We start from the raw sequence: 17,685 nt of genomic DNA on the forward strand, positions 1-17,685 counted from the left end.
TATAACATTCGTTTGAGTTCTGGGTTCCGCAAATTGAAGTAAAACCAAGATTAGAGTTAAAAATAGTCTATTCAGGCACACAATGTTCATACACAGTAAATATTCTTAATAACTAGTAACGGTCGCGAGCGCAACGATTTCGTGCGCGCTGCGGCGGTTGGCGGGAGCGAACTGTCGATCACGCGAGCGGCGAGCGACATCGCGCGTCGTCCTGCGCGGGGCGGGAGCGGGACGGGAGCGGGAGGAAGGAAAGAATTCCCGCGTACGCGCTATGTTAACATAGAAACGACGGTTGGGCAGGGCGTTACACTCTCCCCCTTTTGACCAGCGGAAGGTACTCCGAGTGGTCAAATACAAGAAAAGCGCTGCGGTTAGGTCACCTTTCGAGGGCGACCTCTATTACGTTTAGGGATAATCGGCTCAGGACATTCACCCTCCCTAGCATGGTAAGGACGCAAATCTGATACGTGATACTTGCCGATGATTTCTCCTGTCTTATCATGAGCTAGGAGGAATGTAGTAGGACTCACCTTTTTAGAGACGACGTACGGTCCATCCCGTTTCGGATTAAATTTCGAGGTGACACCTTTTGATGCGTTACTGAGAGTATGGGTTCGCATTAGGACTAAGTCTCCTTCCTGGTAATCATGAGCTGACGACCGACACTTATCGGCATATGACTTACGGACATCTTGCTGCCGTTCCAGAGTCTCTTTGGCCGTCGAGACGGTGTCTGCGAGTTTCAGCAGATAAGGCGTAATTTGGGGAACAAAATTCTCCGATTCCACCACTACTCGGAGATCTGCCTGAGCAGTTAAGGGTGACCGCAGCTCACGACCGAACGTCAAGTAAGCTGGGGTACGATCCGTGGATGTAGTCACTGAACTATTAAAAGCAAACCGTACAAACGGTAATACCTCTGGCCAAGTCTGATGGCGACCTTCCACTAAGATGGCGAGCTGAGCCTTTAGGTCCCTGTTCTTTCGCTCGACTGGATTCGCCTGTGGGTGATATAAGGGCACCAGGCTTTGTTTCACACCTAGAACATACATCGCTTTTTGCATAACGTCTGCAACGAATTGCACTCCGTTATCAGAAATCATCCGCCTAGGAAGACCGAATCTCATAAATACCTCATTGACCAAAGTTTTAGCACACGTCTCTGCTGTAGCTTCGATGAGAGCGAAGACTTCCACCCACTTGCTAGTGGTGTCCTCCACGATGAGGATCCATCTCTCACCTTGGAGTCCTTTAGGCAACGGACCAAAAAGATCAACTGCGATAGTTTCAAACCTTTGAGACGGGACAGGAGTTTGAAGCAAGCCGGCTGGTTTGAGAGTTGATGGCTTGTAGCGTTGACACTCGATGCAAGTCTTCAAGTACTTGGTTACAAAACATCTCATACCAGGAAAATAGAATCTTTGCGAGATACGATGTATTGTTCTATCAATCCCACCATGAGCGGCGGTAGGCGAGTCATGGCATTCGAACATGACTTGATTCCGCAGGCTCTCCGGTACGACGAGTTGAGGCTCCTCGGAATCAGTATCAGGGACATACCGATACAGGACACCTTGATTCAGGAGATAGCCTCTCTCAGACCAACGATTTATGTTAAGTTCATCATTACCTTCGAGGTCATGGATGATCTTCGCAACTTCCGGATCAGCTAACTGCGCATCACGGGTGGAAGATGCATTCCAGCGCGGTACGTCAACAACAACAGGACAGACAGCCGATTCGGTTGCAGGACCATCGTCTGTCACGGGGCGGCTGAGCGTATCGGCAAGAACGTTAACCTTACCTGGGGTATACTCGATACGCAGGTCGAACGATTGCAACTTCAGGGCCCAACGTACTAATCTGCCACTTGGAGACTTGAGGGTAAAAAGCCATTTTAGGGGCTGGTGATCTGTCATCACGTTGATCTGGTGACCATCGATGTAACCTCGGAAACGTTCCACTGCCCACACCACTGCGAGAGCCTCCCTCTCCGTGGTGGAATAATTCTGCTCGGCTGGAGTGAGCAGACGGCTGGCATATTCAATTGGATGTTCTTGATTTGGTGACTCCCCCTGGAGTAAGGCTGCGCCTAGTGCGTAATTACTAGCGTCAGTCCGCAATACGAATGGTTTCGTATAGTCCGCTTGTACAAGAATGGGTGCTGTGGTCAGAAGTTTCTTAAGAGTTTCAAAAGCTTTACCTTGCTCCGTACTCCATACCCACGCCTGAGACTTCTTAGTTAATCGAGTAAGTGGTTCGGCCACTTTCGCGAAGTCTGGTATGAACTTACGAAACCACGAACACGTCTGGAGGAAGGTGCGCAGCTGTTGAAGGCAAATAGGCTCTTTCATACCTACCACAGCAAGCACCTTCTCCTCATCCGGGGATATACCTTCAGGTGAGATCACGTGACCGAGGTACTTAACCTTCTCTCTGGCGAAGACACACTTGTCCCGATTCGCACGGAGCTTAAATAAGCGGAGACGGTCAAATACCGCACGGAGATCTAGCAAATGACGAGCATATGAGTCAGATATCACCAATATATCATCAAGGTACGTCAGTACGATGACATCTTTGAGTGATGATCCTGAACGGAAGCGATCTATAAGCCTCTGGAACGTAGCCGGCGCGTTCTTCAGACCAAAAGGCATTCGTAAGAACCGATACGTACCAAACGGCGTGACAAACGCGGTTTTATCCTGATCCTTTACTCTGCATTGCCAATAGCCACTCCGAAGGTCACAGGAACTCATCACGCAACCTTTCTTAGTAGACTGGAGCAACTCTTCAATACGCGGCATAGGATACGCATCTGTTTTCGTAACAGCGTTGAGGCGTCTATAATCAACACAAAACCTGTACCCACCATTGGACTTAGGCACCAAAACAATCGGTGCAGACCATGCAGACTCGCACTCTTCAATAATTCCATCTTCTAACATTTTATCTAGTTCCATGCGAATTAACTCCTTCTTCGCTGGCGTAACACGGTACGGTGGCACGGCAATAGGAGGATGATCGCCCGTATCAATATGATGTTCGGCAAATGGCGTCGGTTCCCCGTTTTTATCAAAAATATCGGAATACTCACCAAGTAAATTCTCCAAGCCACCACGCTCCTCCTCAGTCAACAGAGTGCCCTCATCTCCCCTCAGTAGGCTGAGAGAAGCACACTCCACCACCGCCTCGCGAGAACTCTCCGTCAGTAGGGGGTGAATGACCTGAGGCCGATCAGCTGTATACCATGTCATAGAGGAAAAATTCAACACCAACTTAGACTTTGTAATGTAATCTATCCCTAATAGCGTTTCGTTATTTGAGGCATCGGGAAAAACCACAAACTCAATGGGAATACACAGAGACATACAACTTACATTAACACATGCTAACAATACGATATTCGTACGAATACTACCATCCGCAAGTCTAATCGACATCATCTGAGACTTAAATTTGACACCTAAACGTAGAAGTAGTCTATATAGGGTTGAACCCGCGATACTACGCCGGGCGGCAGTATCTATAAGCGCTGAACCACTATAACCTAATATCTCAATATTTAATATAGGTCGGTCTTGCATAATGATACTATTCGTGCTTGTATTTACATTAATACAGTCTTCTGCCGTGGTAAGTGAATAAAATACATTATGTTGAAGTTGTGGTTCATTTGAATTAATAACATTACAACTCAAACTCGATACATTACTTTTACAAGTAGGACAGTTTGCTCGAACAAACCCTTTTTCACCACAACCATAACAAATAAGGCTAGATTTATTATTACTAGACGATACTTTAGAGTCTTTCTTTGGACACGATTCACGCGTATGACCTCGACCTTTACAATACACACAAAACAACTTTGATACACTCGCGGTATTATTATTATCGGCACTTTGCAATTCGTTGCACATATTACGTACGGATCGAACCTGCGAACGCGAGATCGACTGCTGCGCTAACGCACCACTGAGCGTCGGGGTCATTGCACCGTTTCCCGCCGAATTGATGCACGGAGCAGCAGCGCGCGGCGGCCGCGGGCCGGCCTGCGCGCAGCGCGCGGGCGGCTGCGTCGTCTCCGTTGGCGCCGACTGCGAGGAAGTACTTGCGTTGGAATGTTCCGTGATAGATTCTTCTATATCTCGGGCTTTGTCGATTAGCGACTCAATAGTGTTAACCGTGTCCCGGGGTAATCGCTTTCGAATACGTTTATGTAATAATCCGTATATAATATCTAACTTAGCTTCTTCGGGTAATACGTAAGGTAACTTAGTGATCATACCTCGTAAACGTACAATGAAGGAGTCCGCGAGTTCTTCATTTTGTTCGTTTGCGAATATCTTTCGATACAGCTTATGAGCAGGACACGGAGTACCGTACATACTACGTAGTCGTTTGACGGCTTCGGACCACGAGGACACCTCCGTCCGGATCCCTCTCCACCATACTGCAGCCTCGCCGTGTAGCAGCATCGGGAGACCACGAAGCGCAAGGTCATCGGTAACCAATGCACACTCCTTATACATTTCGACGGAGTCAATGAAGGCTTCTACCATTTCAGGGTCTCGGTTTTGACCATCAAAACGTGCCGTACACTTGGACATGTTGCCTGATTTACTAGTTGACGACGACGGTGTCGGTGAGGGCGTCGCGGTATAACCACGCGCCGCGTGCGATGCCATGAGGGATTCGACGAGCTGCCGATTTGCTTCCGCCTGAGTGTTCGCGAAGGCGGTCAGAAATGAAGTCAGCTGGTCCCCAGACATGAGCACTGACGAAGATCTTCCAGGTTCTTCATCCGAGCTGGCCTGCGCGTCAAGGTCACCTGGGTCAGTTCGTACTTTACGTGGAGGCATCTTCACTCTTAACGTAGGTACCAGAGAACAGGAACACAGGAACTTAACACCGAAAAATCGTTACCGGTCGACAAGCACAAACTGGTTTAAACTGGTTCGCGGCCACGAGTTGGAGCGCCACTTATAACATTCGTTTGAGTTCTGGGTTCCGCAAATTGAAGTAAAACCAAGATTAGAGTTAAAAATAGTCTATTCAGGCACACAATGTTCATACACAGTAAATATTCTTAATAACTAGTAACGGTCGCGAGCGCAACGATTTCGTGCGCGCTGCGGCGGTTGGCGGGAGCGAACTGTCGATCACGCGAGCGGCGAGCGACATCGCGCGTCGTCCTGCGCGGGGCGGGAGCGGGACGGGAGCGGGAGGAAGGAAAGAATTCCCGCGTACGCGCTATGTTAACATAGAAACGACGGTTGGGCAGGGCGTTACAAAACTTAATATTTGTAACTATTATAATCATTGTTCAAAAAGTTATATAGATAAATAATAAGTTAGATAATAAGTTTTATTCCACAACTATCACACTAGATGGCGCCATCTAGTCTCAAAATAAGCAAAGCTTGTGCTATGAGTACTAGACAACTGATAGACATATATTTAATAAAAATATTTCTTAACCACAACTTATGTTCATCACACAAACATTTGGCCTATGTGGGAATCAAACCCATGACTGGTATTGCAGTCAGGTCACCACTAGACCAACAAGCCAGTCAAATTCTCTTAAAACTGTTTTTTTTTATCATATTTGTCATTATACATGGTGATTTTTCAGTCGTCTTACAAAAGCAGCCCAGTTCATGTATCCGACGTAAAATACCCCTAGGCGCGATTATTATTTTTTTATCATCAACTAAGATAATAAGTACGAAGAAAATTAAACGAGAGAAATCTGAAATATACTCTTAAAAATGATAAAATTGCCGCCGCCCGCGCCCCTTACCATTGTGTTTCTAAAAAACTACGAATTGCATTATAATATTGAATAAAAAATTGCATTTAAATTTATTCAAATCTCATAAATACCTATTTTTTTATCATGAACGTGTTCTAGTCATTGGATACATGAACTGGGCTGCTTTTGTAAGACAACTAAAAAATCACGGTGTATATTTACCAGTGCCACCACTTGTTTATGGTCCTCCCAACTAAGTATGTAAAAACTTTGTAGTGAAGTAAAATGCTTGTAAATGTCCAGAGTCAAGTTTCCAACTTAATGGCAACTAATTAAAACATAGTTATGGAGAAGCAAATTGTTTTATAAAATTAGAAGATAGCAATTTTCGGATTTGCAGTGCAGGATGCACATAATATATTGAGAAAAACTTTTCGATTATAGGATTAGTGATAACAACTTTCAGATTTTCAGTGAAAGATGCATTGTTAATCGTTTTTTGCTTTTTTACGTTAAATATGGCGCACTCAAAGCGCCACTATTGCGAAAAATAACTAACAGTGCTTTTACAACCACAGCTTTTCGTTTAAAAGCTTCGACAAATCGACCCAACACCGTTAACCTTGGTTTGCCGATGCTTCGTGAATAACCTTCCATTTTCCATAAGTAATAGAAAGGATAGCCTTGAAAAGTCTAATTATCTAATTGATCTCTAGTTTCTAGCCCTAAAACAGTCTGAAAGATCGTGTTTGGGATGCATTTACGAATTAAAATTCGTTACGATGACGAATTCCTAATCTCGCGAATGGTTAGGCGAAGTTTAAAGGATATTGCATCAGTCTGTACGTGTACCCTATACAAGTATTTTTATTCTTGTGATTCATCATATTATTATACTACTAGCTGTTGCCCGCGACTTCGTCCGCGTGGTTAGAAGAAATTGCGACTATAACTTGAGATTTAACCTATCCTATCTCTCAAGTTGGATCGAACTGCACATGTTGTGCGAATTTTATTAAAATCGGTTAAGTGGTTTAGGAGTCCATTGAGGACAACTAAGAGATAAACATATACCATCACGGACTTTTTTGTAGACCTTTTTAAGTTGTACAATACTGTAGTACATTGTTTTGATCTATCTTGTAGGATTCAGTCAGCGTTTGCGATGTAAGCGCAAAAAATGAGTTTTTTTACGACTCACATTAGAAACCTCAAAAATTGTAGCCTATGTGTTATTTCGATGTATAAGCTATATTGTGGTAAAGTTTCATTGAAATCCATTCAGTAGTTTTTACGTGAAAGAGTAAGAAACATCCATACATAAATACTTACAAACTTTCGTCTTTATAATAGTAGTAGGATAATCTTGTTTAGAAGATACCGTATAATGTCAACCGGTTCATTCAACTGTGTTGTTTTTTTAATTTGCGAATTGTTTATCGAAGTACCAAGCGCATACAATCTTACGGCGCAAAATAGACCGACATATTGCCGTACGTTGCATAGGGAAGGTACAGTTGCGTGTATTTTTTAATTAGAGTGCATTTCAATTAATAATAATAATCACTGACAGGACTATTGCTGCCAATAAGCCTGATATTGTGGTGATCGATCGATCAAAGCGTCGGACAATGATGTTGATGTCACATCACCCATGACGAGAACCTCGTGAAAGCAGAAAAAGAAAAACAATTGAAATATTTTGATTTAGCTCACGAGGTTGTCGAATTGTGGGAGGTGAACTCGGCAATCATTGTCCCGATAGTCGTAAGTGCCAATGGCCAAGAGCCAAGAGCCTCGATCAACATTTTCGGAGGCTCTCGTTGGTCGTCTGGGTCAACGGTTTGATTTAGAAAGCGGTACTTCTAGACAAGGCGCGCATCGTGAGGAGGTTCCTCTCTCTGGAGCCCTGACCACCGGCAGCTTGGGCCCTGTTCCCGTTGCCGGTTGGATACTATTTTTTATATATATGTTGTTTTTTATATGTATATTTAAAAATGTATTTAAATGGCATAAAGGAAATAATAATGATAAATCTTTATTGCACAAATTGTGGTTACATTAAAAGGTCATAATATAAGCTTACAGCTCTGCACAATTTACCTACATAGGCATGCAATAGGGTACTTAGTACTACTTAGCTAAATAATAAGCTTAATTGGTAAATATAATGCGGTCCAGAGTCATTTTGGTTTGAACAACAATATTGCGGTTTTAAGATAATTGCTGTACAAGCACCTAATATGTACCTATTTTAACAATGCTCTATTTAATTAACGTCATATGAAAGTCCTTCATATGTAAACATTGATATTTATTTTTTTATACCTAATTCCATCTGAAGTACCGTCAATAACCTACGCAAGTTCAAATGACGATATAATTTTAAATCGCATTAAATAGCCATTAAGTTCATCTTTCAGCATAACAACTATAAAGTACCCATGAAATTCACGATATGTGATAATACTTTATGTAGTGATTATGAAACACCACTTGTAAATTATAGAATAATACCACGTAAACGTGACCGAGGAAGGTAGGTATATATCCACCTCTTGCTCTCACGAGCGGGGTAATCAATATTCTGGTTACGTGGCAACTGCACTTATTCGAGAATATTCGAGATGGACAAATTACCTGTACACCTACATACTATAGAGCACTGTTGATAGCTAGCTACAGTGCATCTGCGCCGTCGGGATCAATAGAGCTGATTGAAGCTCGCCCCCGGACGCGGGTCCTTTGCGCATGCGTTAAATCCGAGGGTTCCTGTTTAGGGATGGGAGATGCCGACGCGTGTCGATATCGATAAAAAATAAATTTAATCATATTTAGATGTGTGTTCTGTAATTTAAGTAATTTGTAGGTAAATAAGGTGAAGTAGTATTTTTGATGTATTTTATTGCGGTTCTTATATTTTATTGTGCCTGGCAGCCGTCGTTAGTTCGACATTGCGACTGTTCATCTACCTAATCCATGCTCGTTCATATTTATTTCGTCACATTATTTATGTTTGGACCTTAGAAATAATTGTTACAATTAAATATCTAACATTCGCAAATACTGTCAGAAATTATTCTGAATAGATATAAGGATCATCTATGCTACTGCGCGACTTGTTACTTATTTTATGAGCTGAGCCTAGTTTTAATGTATATCAGTGTCGAATTTTATATTCCTAAACCTCAGGTGACATTAGACATGATGGAATTTTAGGGAAAATTTACACAAAACAGACTACATGAAAGTTTTATTTTCATTTTTAAATATTTTGTTACCAGCACGGAGGGTGTCATTGCATTGTCATTGGTTTTTTTTTAACGAATAACCGACTAGCAAATAGGCGAAATATATTAATATTATGTTTAAAAGTAAAAGCTCATTCCTCAAGCCGAGTTCCTTTTTTTTGTATATCGAAGTTTGTCCTCATCAATTTAACGTAGTATCGATAAATGCCAATCATCCCTAGTGCAATTTTGCGTGTTAGTCGTCCATTGCAATCTCGCTTGCATAGTTGCTGTGTTAAATCTCGAAGTAAAATTAATGAGCATATTGTATCAAAAAAACGAGTGAAAATGGCGCAAATATTAGAGGAACAAGTAGAAAGTTCAGATTCCAATAGTGACTGTGAGCCCCCAACGGTGTATCATTACTACAGCCACGCTCAAGAGCTGCAAATACCAGCTAAGTTCCCTCGGTACAACTGGGTACTCCTGAGCAGATACGACACCCTCGAACTAGCCCTGGATAATATACGTAAAGAAGATACGTGGGACGAAGACCATACGTATGATTGGGAAGATGACAAAATGTACTTTAAATGCACCCAGGGAAACTGTCCCTGTAAGAGGTATGTACTGGTCGAGTACGAAACCACGCTCGTGTCCATGTACAGAACTGAAACGCAGCATGACCATAAAAACCGAAAGGTCTCCGAAGATTTCGATAAGCGCGTGTTAAAAGAAATAAAAAAATGTTTGAAGATGGACATGCTGGAACCAAGTGTGATCGTTTCAGCCCTTTCGGAGATGGAGAACATCGTGACGCCCTCTGAGGATGAAGTGGTTGATTACATATCCTACATAAATAAGAAGAAAATTAAACGCCAGTGCTTCGACCCGGAGGATTTGAGAATGTTTCTCATAAGATATTCGAGGATTCCAGACGATAACCACGAACCCTTCGTGATTGACTATGAATTGAATCCACTCGGGCTGCCACTGTTTTTCCGAATGGTATTATCGACAAAGTATTTGTTGAATTTTGCTGCTTCAGCGAATATTATACACGCGAGCGCTCATTATAGATTAACATGGCAGGGTTTCCCTGTCGTTGTTGTTGGCACCTCAGATAGGGACAAACAATTTCATCCTATTTGCCTATTCGTCACTTCGAATGAATATGAGACGAAAGAAGATTACAAATTGATTTTCGGATGTCTAAGACAAAAAATTCCATATTACTTCAGGAAAAGGTTTAATCCTAAATTCTTGGTTAACGATGCATCCGATAGTATTCAAAGAGCATTCCAAGAGACGTTCACTAGTGGCAAGATTCGCATCTGCTGGGGCTTTGCTAGAAAAGTTATAAAATCTCATGCCAAATTGGTTGTGGATAAACCAACTCAAAAAGAGATGTTCGCGGATTTAGAAATGCTACATACAATAACCAGAAAAGGAGCATTCAATGCCGGCATGTACTTTTTCATGAAGAAATACCAAGAATATACTGACTTCATTGACTACTTGAATGAGGAATGGATATTGAAGAATCGGAATTGGTATTTGGGTGCTGTGCCCGGCACTCCTCCGACAAATTCAACCTTTAATCAATATATTAGAGAATTACGGGCGAAAAAAGTAATAAACGATGATCAAAATTTAGTTAACTTCCTGTTAACATCATCAAAACTTGTTAACGAGTGGTCGACGAGATATTCACGAGATAAGAATTTTGTATTTGTTACGGAAACCACTATTGATCTTGCGCTTTGGGCAAACTCGTTCTGTTGGTCTAGACACCCGAAGGAATTGGTGATGGTGAGGCAAAATGATCGCTACCTCTACTACCAAGTACCGGTAGGCGACAGAAACTCTTGTAAGAGGTTTACTTATCCACCGACAAATTTAAAAGAATTCAAGAACCAGTACATGAGCAACTGGCACGTAGTTATGCCGGTGATTAAATCGCATTGGCAGTATGGCAAGTGCAACTGCCCAAAATTTTTCAAGAATTACATGTGCCCTCACGTGGTGGGCATGGCTCTTCGTTTGAAGTTTGCCACAGTACCGGCAAAAGCAAAAGCATTGGCTTATAAGGAAAGGCCTCAAAGAATGAAGGCGTATATGCTGAAGTTGCGAGATGCAGTAGAGTCAGACTAAGGTACTACACCTTTCCTGCAGTCTCTTTAAGGAGGATTGTTGTGACTGATGCGAAACTGGGCAAAGTCTTGCATGTGATAAGTTTTGCTAAAAGAGCTCATATCATTCACTTTGGCTCCGTTTACAGGTATAAGAGATTAAAGTCTTTTTGCCCGAGATTGCAGGTGTTGCTCTTATTGTTACGCAACATATATTAAGACATGCATTCAAAATTATCGGTGTCATAATATCTTATAATTAAATTTTGTAACTCCTAAAAAAGATGGTAGCAGTTCACAATGCTCTTTTCAATCTATTTCAAGGCATAGCCTGCTCATATCTAAATGTTCTTTATTTTTATAAGTATAACATTTGTGACAAAATTGAGGATTTATGTAGATTTGATTTTATAACTATTTTTGTCCTATTGTCTGGCATTATTACTGTATATTTCCTGTGAATCTACAAACATGAAAAGTATGATTAATTTATTCTTAAAAAATATACAATATACTCATCTTAAAGTAGACTTACAAGTGTCAAATCTATTGTAATACTTGTTTCTTAAGCATATACAATGTGTAGGCCTAATCATATATGAAAAAATAAACATTAGAATAGGTATTAAATGTTCATCAATTCATCAAAATTAATTCATTAATAAACGTGATTACTTCTTTTAAGCATTATAAATGTTGTAGAAAAAAAATACTCTGTGTTAGCAAGTGATAAGGTTATGGTTATAGTATGTCAACCACCGCCTTTTAAAGAGTGACGTTGTTCTAAACCGCGTACTTTACTGTATTTCCGAAGCTAAAGCAATTTATATTAAAGGGCAGTGGCTGGGCGCACTGGGTGAGGATTTGAAAAGGCTTGACCACTGGTCAGTGGTATGGGACGTAAAAGGTAGTTTTACTCGGGGTCGCTTTCTTGCACCCATTTCGTAATTATTATAAATGTATACCCAGCCTTCAAAGGCAATGTATGTTTTCGAAACTTACAATAAATATTATGTGTATCATTAGTTGTTTCATTTTTGTACATTTTTAAGCCATTTTTTCCTGTCAGACGTTTTGTTTTCTAAATAGTGTAACAAAGAATTTGATAGGAATACAAATTATCTTCCTTACTTGCTTTAAAAAAATACCTTGACTAACTCCTAATATAATTTTCTATGTTAGCTCCTATTAACCACGTTAAGAGGATATCTTGGTCAAGTTTTCTAAGTACAATATGTATGACCACGCTTTGCATTGAATAAGAGTTTAGAAAAATCGCTACAAAAGATCTATAATCCCAAAAGCCAAAGACAATACAAGCTTAAATTAGATTTCAGTGTTCCGTTCTATAATAATTGTGTTAATTCTTACCAGTTATAATAGTTATAATAGTAGTTAAACCTTGGCAGCGCGCCATCTCGATTCTTTAGTATATTAGATCCCACTAAACGCCATGACACACAAATATGACAATAAACAGGAATATGCTAGGTACTGTTAACTTTGAGAAGGTTGTTAGGACTCTGCAACTTATTCAACAACCTTAGACAAAGCAGTAGAACAGGTCGATTGATTTGTTGTATCGAGGCTCATGAGAGACCAGGGCTGATAAATAAGTGGACATTGGATCAAATTTGACGCAATTCGTATTCTCCTAAGCATTTTGCCAACACAATAATTGGAAATGTATTGATTGTGAGTGTTCCTCCCGTTATTGCATTTTCAATAATTTTGACGACTTTCGTGGTCGAGTGGCGTAACGCACCGGTTTCAAGGTGTAGCTAGCTCTGAGGTCCCGGGTTCGATCCCCGGTCGGGTCAATGTAAAAAAAATCACATTTCTACATTGTCTCGGGTCTGGGTGTTTGTGGTACCTTCGTTGTATCTGAATTCCATAACACAAGTGCTTTAGCAACTTACTTTGGGTTCAGAACAATGTATGTGATGTTGTCCGCATTTATTTATTTATTTATTATTTATGTTTTATTGTAAATAGCGGAATTGGGGCCCTAGTCCATTGCTGCTGTAGGTATCTATTTTCATGGAAGAACTGTAGTCAGCTGAAGAAGTGCTTTTATCGAGTGTTGAGCAGTGGGTTTCTTGGCATTTAACAGAAACCCTTACTTTGTTGTGATGATGATCAAAAGCCTACCCGGCTTTAGTGAGGTAAATTACGCCACCCCCAACCCCCCAGTTTTATTAATCTCCAAAAGAAGGGGAGCCTTTTGTAGGCTCTGAAGATAAATACTAGTTTATACACTGACTTGCATACGTAAAGAATATTAAATAATTTTCACTGATTAATACTACGTGACGTGTATTTCGTTTTCAATCCATAAATGCTTGTTTTAATTCTGATTAGTTAGTGTTAATTGTGCATATGCGACGCGGGTTCAACTCCTCAGTGCTTTTTTAATATAGTTCAAAATCCAACCGAGTCAACAAAACTCCAAAGGTCATTGTCACATTTTAAAATTAAAAAATTAACATAATGATCACTTGTCACTAAGTATATTAATGAAGCCATGAGTTTGAAGTAAAACATCTTCCTATCTTTTGCGGTTTTCATTCAATTATGTTTCTAGTACAGCTAGTGGCGACCACACCCCGTGACCGCGAAACATATTCCAGAATATTCTGCGACCTTTAAACGTCGGGTTCACGTTTTGTAACGATCCACAGGGATATTGTTGCATGTTGCAGCGTACAATAAAAAATAAACCTTATCGTAATAGAGTAAGGTTTACTTTTATTTGTATCTGATTGGTGGGACGGTGTGCCACGCTTCGGTGGGGCCCTTCCCTATTGAAATGCACTCAGTAAGGATTAAATATACGCAAATGAATTCTGGAAAATTCGAATCCTTGTTTATTTTTATTTAGTAACGAAGATGTATCTGAGAGATTGAATGAATAAGATTAGTAAAGTTTTTTTATTTATTTACATAAATTTTCTGTATCGCTCAGATCTATATTCCATATCTCTATGTTAGATAGTTAAGAAGGCGCATGTAATGTATGGGATTTGTAAAGTTTACATTTATTTACATAATGCTTTTATCAGTCAGATTTAGTTTTTTGTTATTCAATTTAATATGTAACAGTAATATTTTTTAAATATTTTACACTCTTACCTGGTCTGTCGCAGTATAAAGTAAACATCGTACACTACTCTACATGGTATAATAGATACACGGTTGGATGAATCAGTATCTTTGTCTCGCTGCGCCATTTGCACTGTTGAAAATGTCAATTGGTAATGATCTCTCTAAATTGAATTCCAAATCAGAGGAAATCAAAAATCAAAAGGTTTTATTGGTTTTATTTCAAGTAGGCCGTTTTCCAGGCACTTTCAAAACGTTAAGGTGATGGCTCTTGTTGCGCGGTTCAAAGTGTCACTCTTATGGAGAAGAAACTTAACCTAACAGCCTTTAAAAATACCGTAAAAAGAAAGATACGTTGTGAATAGTCATATTGCATGTTCTACGGTGTATAACAAGAGCATTGTTAGCCATAAAATCAATACATTCGGTATTGCGATGTATACGTATCTATAGTATGAATACGAGCCCACATGCTGCCGCTACCTTGATAGATATCGGCCATCCATTTTGTAATTCCGATAACATTGATTTTTGTGACGTACTTCATTAATTACATTGTTTGTTTTCGCTGCCTGTATTAACAGTACTGATATAAAACATATGGTTAGATATCGTGGTTGTTTCTTTACGCAGTACCTACATGGTTCTTATCAATACGGTTGCAGTTTATCAAGGACGTTTTAGGATTAGTCATTGTACTTGCGAATACCTAGAAAAAGATGTGGTTCTATTTTATTGGTTAATCGCTGACAACACGCAATTTAGGTTTGAAATCAAATCAAGTCTTAAGTTATTTAAAAATTCATAGGGTTTAGTTTATGTTTATATTTAAGATTTAATGATAAGATTTAATTATTTTATAGACTATCCATAGATACAAGATTAAGAATACTACAGATTATGCAGTAATTCTAAGAATCCCACAAAAAACTATTGAATGTTATTAGAGAACAAATATTTACTAGATTGTTTCTGTATTTCCAGGTATAAACCGCACCAGTCACCATGACTCCGTGTTCCACCAGAGCATCCAGCAGATCGACCTCATCAACTCCACCACCACGACCCCCATCAGCCTGCTCGTGCAGTCCCTCGTCAAGCAACTATGTTCGCTCCTCGAGAAAGACAACCTCAGGGCCAACCAGCTCTACAACACCATCTGCGAGAAGCTGCACAGCATGAACCTCATCGACGACTCCTACGCGATGGGAGAGTTCGAAGCCATGAGGAGTCAGTACCAGAGGGCTTTGTACCAACTTGTAGCAGTCGCCAGTGGTTCCGAAATACCAATAACTCTCCCAGCCACTTGGCCCATTGTCCAACCATCAGGCCTCGAGTGGTCCCGATACCATCGTGAATTCGAAGAGCTGTTTTTCATAGCTGGCGGCGGTTTTGGTAGCGTCTTCAAAGCTAGGCACAGATTAGACGGCGTCGAATATGCTGTTAAGAAAGTGTTCATCAAGTCCTCAGATGTTAACTCGATCATGACACATTTGGCAGAAGTCAAAACTATCGCAAGCCTCAACCATCCTAATATAGTTAACTACAAAGCCGCCTGGCTTGAACCTATGATTGAGTCTACAGTGAAAAAGAAACGCAAGTACAAAATGGACACAGACAGCGAGGAATACTCTCTCAACTCGAATCTTATATCGTCAGCTCAGCCGAATATACTGACGTCGTTCAAAACTCACAATTCCAAAGAACTGACGAAACACAAGAGCATGTCTGACTTCGTGATATCGTTCAGGAACTCAAACAGCTTCGCGAGTTCTAAAGAGGATTTAGACGAATCAGATTCTGAGGACGACACGCCCACACAGCAGGATGAGAATGCAGTCTGCAATCTATTAGCTGAAGCCGAGTTCGAGAACTGTTCCCGAGTGAACTTGAAATGGGCGACCTTATACATACAGATGACTTACTGCCAGCAGACGTTGAAGCAGTGGCTTGATGACAGGAACCAGCACATGACCATGTCCAGAAAAGGCTCTGAGGATATGACTCTCCACCACAGTGACTCTGCGGACTCTGCAAACTTAGACTCTCCAGATCTGCCGTATCCTGTCGCTTGGACTCATATCGACGTCCTCATAGACTTATTCACACAGTTGGTGAAGGGGCTGCATTACATACACTCGAGAGGGATCATACACCATGATATCAAGCCCAGTAATGTGTTCGTGGCACAGAACGAAGGGGGCCTGTCAGTCCAGCTAGGGGACTTCGGGCTGGCGTGTCCTCTGCAACAGTCGCACAGTGGTCTAGCTTTGGGAACCCATTTGTACGCTGCACCAGAACAGTTGGATGGACAGTGTAATCCCAAGGTACGTATTATATTTTTCTGGAACTCCAGTTTGGTATGCCTAATAGTCACAAATCTGTAAGCCTTACAAGTTCTTGTTTAAAGTAATTACTAAAATCCTATTAGTAAATGTAATGATAAAATCAATATTAGACACAGTATGAATTTTAACGGTTATAGTATAAATGATTTAAATGGAATAATAACACCAATAACATTTCTCATTCCAGAGCGACATGTATAGCCTGGGCATCATACTCTTAGAACTCGTGGAGCCCTTCAGCACCGACATGGAGCGTGTGAAGACTATCTCCGACCTTCGCAAAGGTCAGATTCCAGCTCACTTGACTGCCAACTACCCTAAAATAGCTCATATCATAGGCAAACTAGTCCAACGACGACCAGCCAAGAGACTCGACACTGCCCAACTGTTGGAAGCACTTAATAACTTGACTGAAAATAAAGATGAAACTATAAAATCTTTGAAAGAGGAGCTAGCGGCGAAAGAGGATGAGATTGCGAAGTTAAAAATGATGTTAGCAAAGTTCAATTACCAGTGAGATCTGTCCGAATAGAAGTGGCAATGTACTAGCGTTAATGGTGATCGATACCTCAAATGTATGGTAATGGCAAGTTAAAGTCACATGGCTGTTTGAAAAAGATTGTCATTCCCAAGCAATTGAGTGATTCGATCGGAAGTAACGATTGTAACATTGTCACTTGGCTGAGGAAAGTGCGGATGAAATTGACATACATGCGAAATAAGAGCATTCAGAAAAGATGTAAGATTTTTGGAAAGTATTAGGAAATCAGTCAAACTTACACTTGGTCTAACTAGAGAGATAGATCAGTTATAAAAAATAATGGATTGTTTTTTGGGAAACTTTGACTTTAAATTTATGTTTTTTTTAACTCATAATTGTATTGTTAAGTCTATTCTCGCTAATGAGACTGTCGCCATATTTTCCTGTCATCAAAATTATTTATTGGATTTCTTGAACACTTATTTCATTCGCCCTAGCTCCAATGGCCTGCGAAGTGTACTTATTTTTAGCGTATGTATGTGTGTGATATTACATTAATATAGTATTTTAATTTGAGATTCGTTCGTTTGATTTTTGTATGGTTGGGAATATTTTTCAGTAAATATTTTTT

General features: G+C 40.6%; 1 protein-coding gene across 1 annotated transcript in view; it reads left to right on the top strand.

The window, feature by feature from the left end:
* Positions 1-17,632, top strand: part of LOC113501057 (eukaryotic translation initiation factor 2-alpha kinase 1-like) — a 21,029-nt gene extending 3,397 nt beyond the window's left edge. Inside the window, exons 2-3 of the mRNA XM_026882047.1 lie at positions 15,210-16,552; positions 16,761-17,632. Coding sequence (XP_026737848.1) covers positions 15,210-16,552; positions 16,761-17,090 — 1,673 coding nt within the window. The 3' untranslated portion in view covers positions 17,091-17,632. The remainder of the gene's footprint in view (positions 1-15,209; positions 16,553-16,760) is intronic.
* The last annotated feature ends 53 nt before the right edge of the window (positions 17,633-17,685 follow it).

Source organism: Trichoplusia ni, chromosome 15 (assembly GCF_003590095.1).
Source record: "Trichoplusia ni isolate ovarian cell line Hi5 chromosome 15, tn1, whole genome shotgun sequence".
Lineage (NCBI taxonomy): Eukaryota > Metazoa > Arthropoda > Insecta > Lepidoptera > Noctuidae > Trichoplusia > Trichoplusia ni.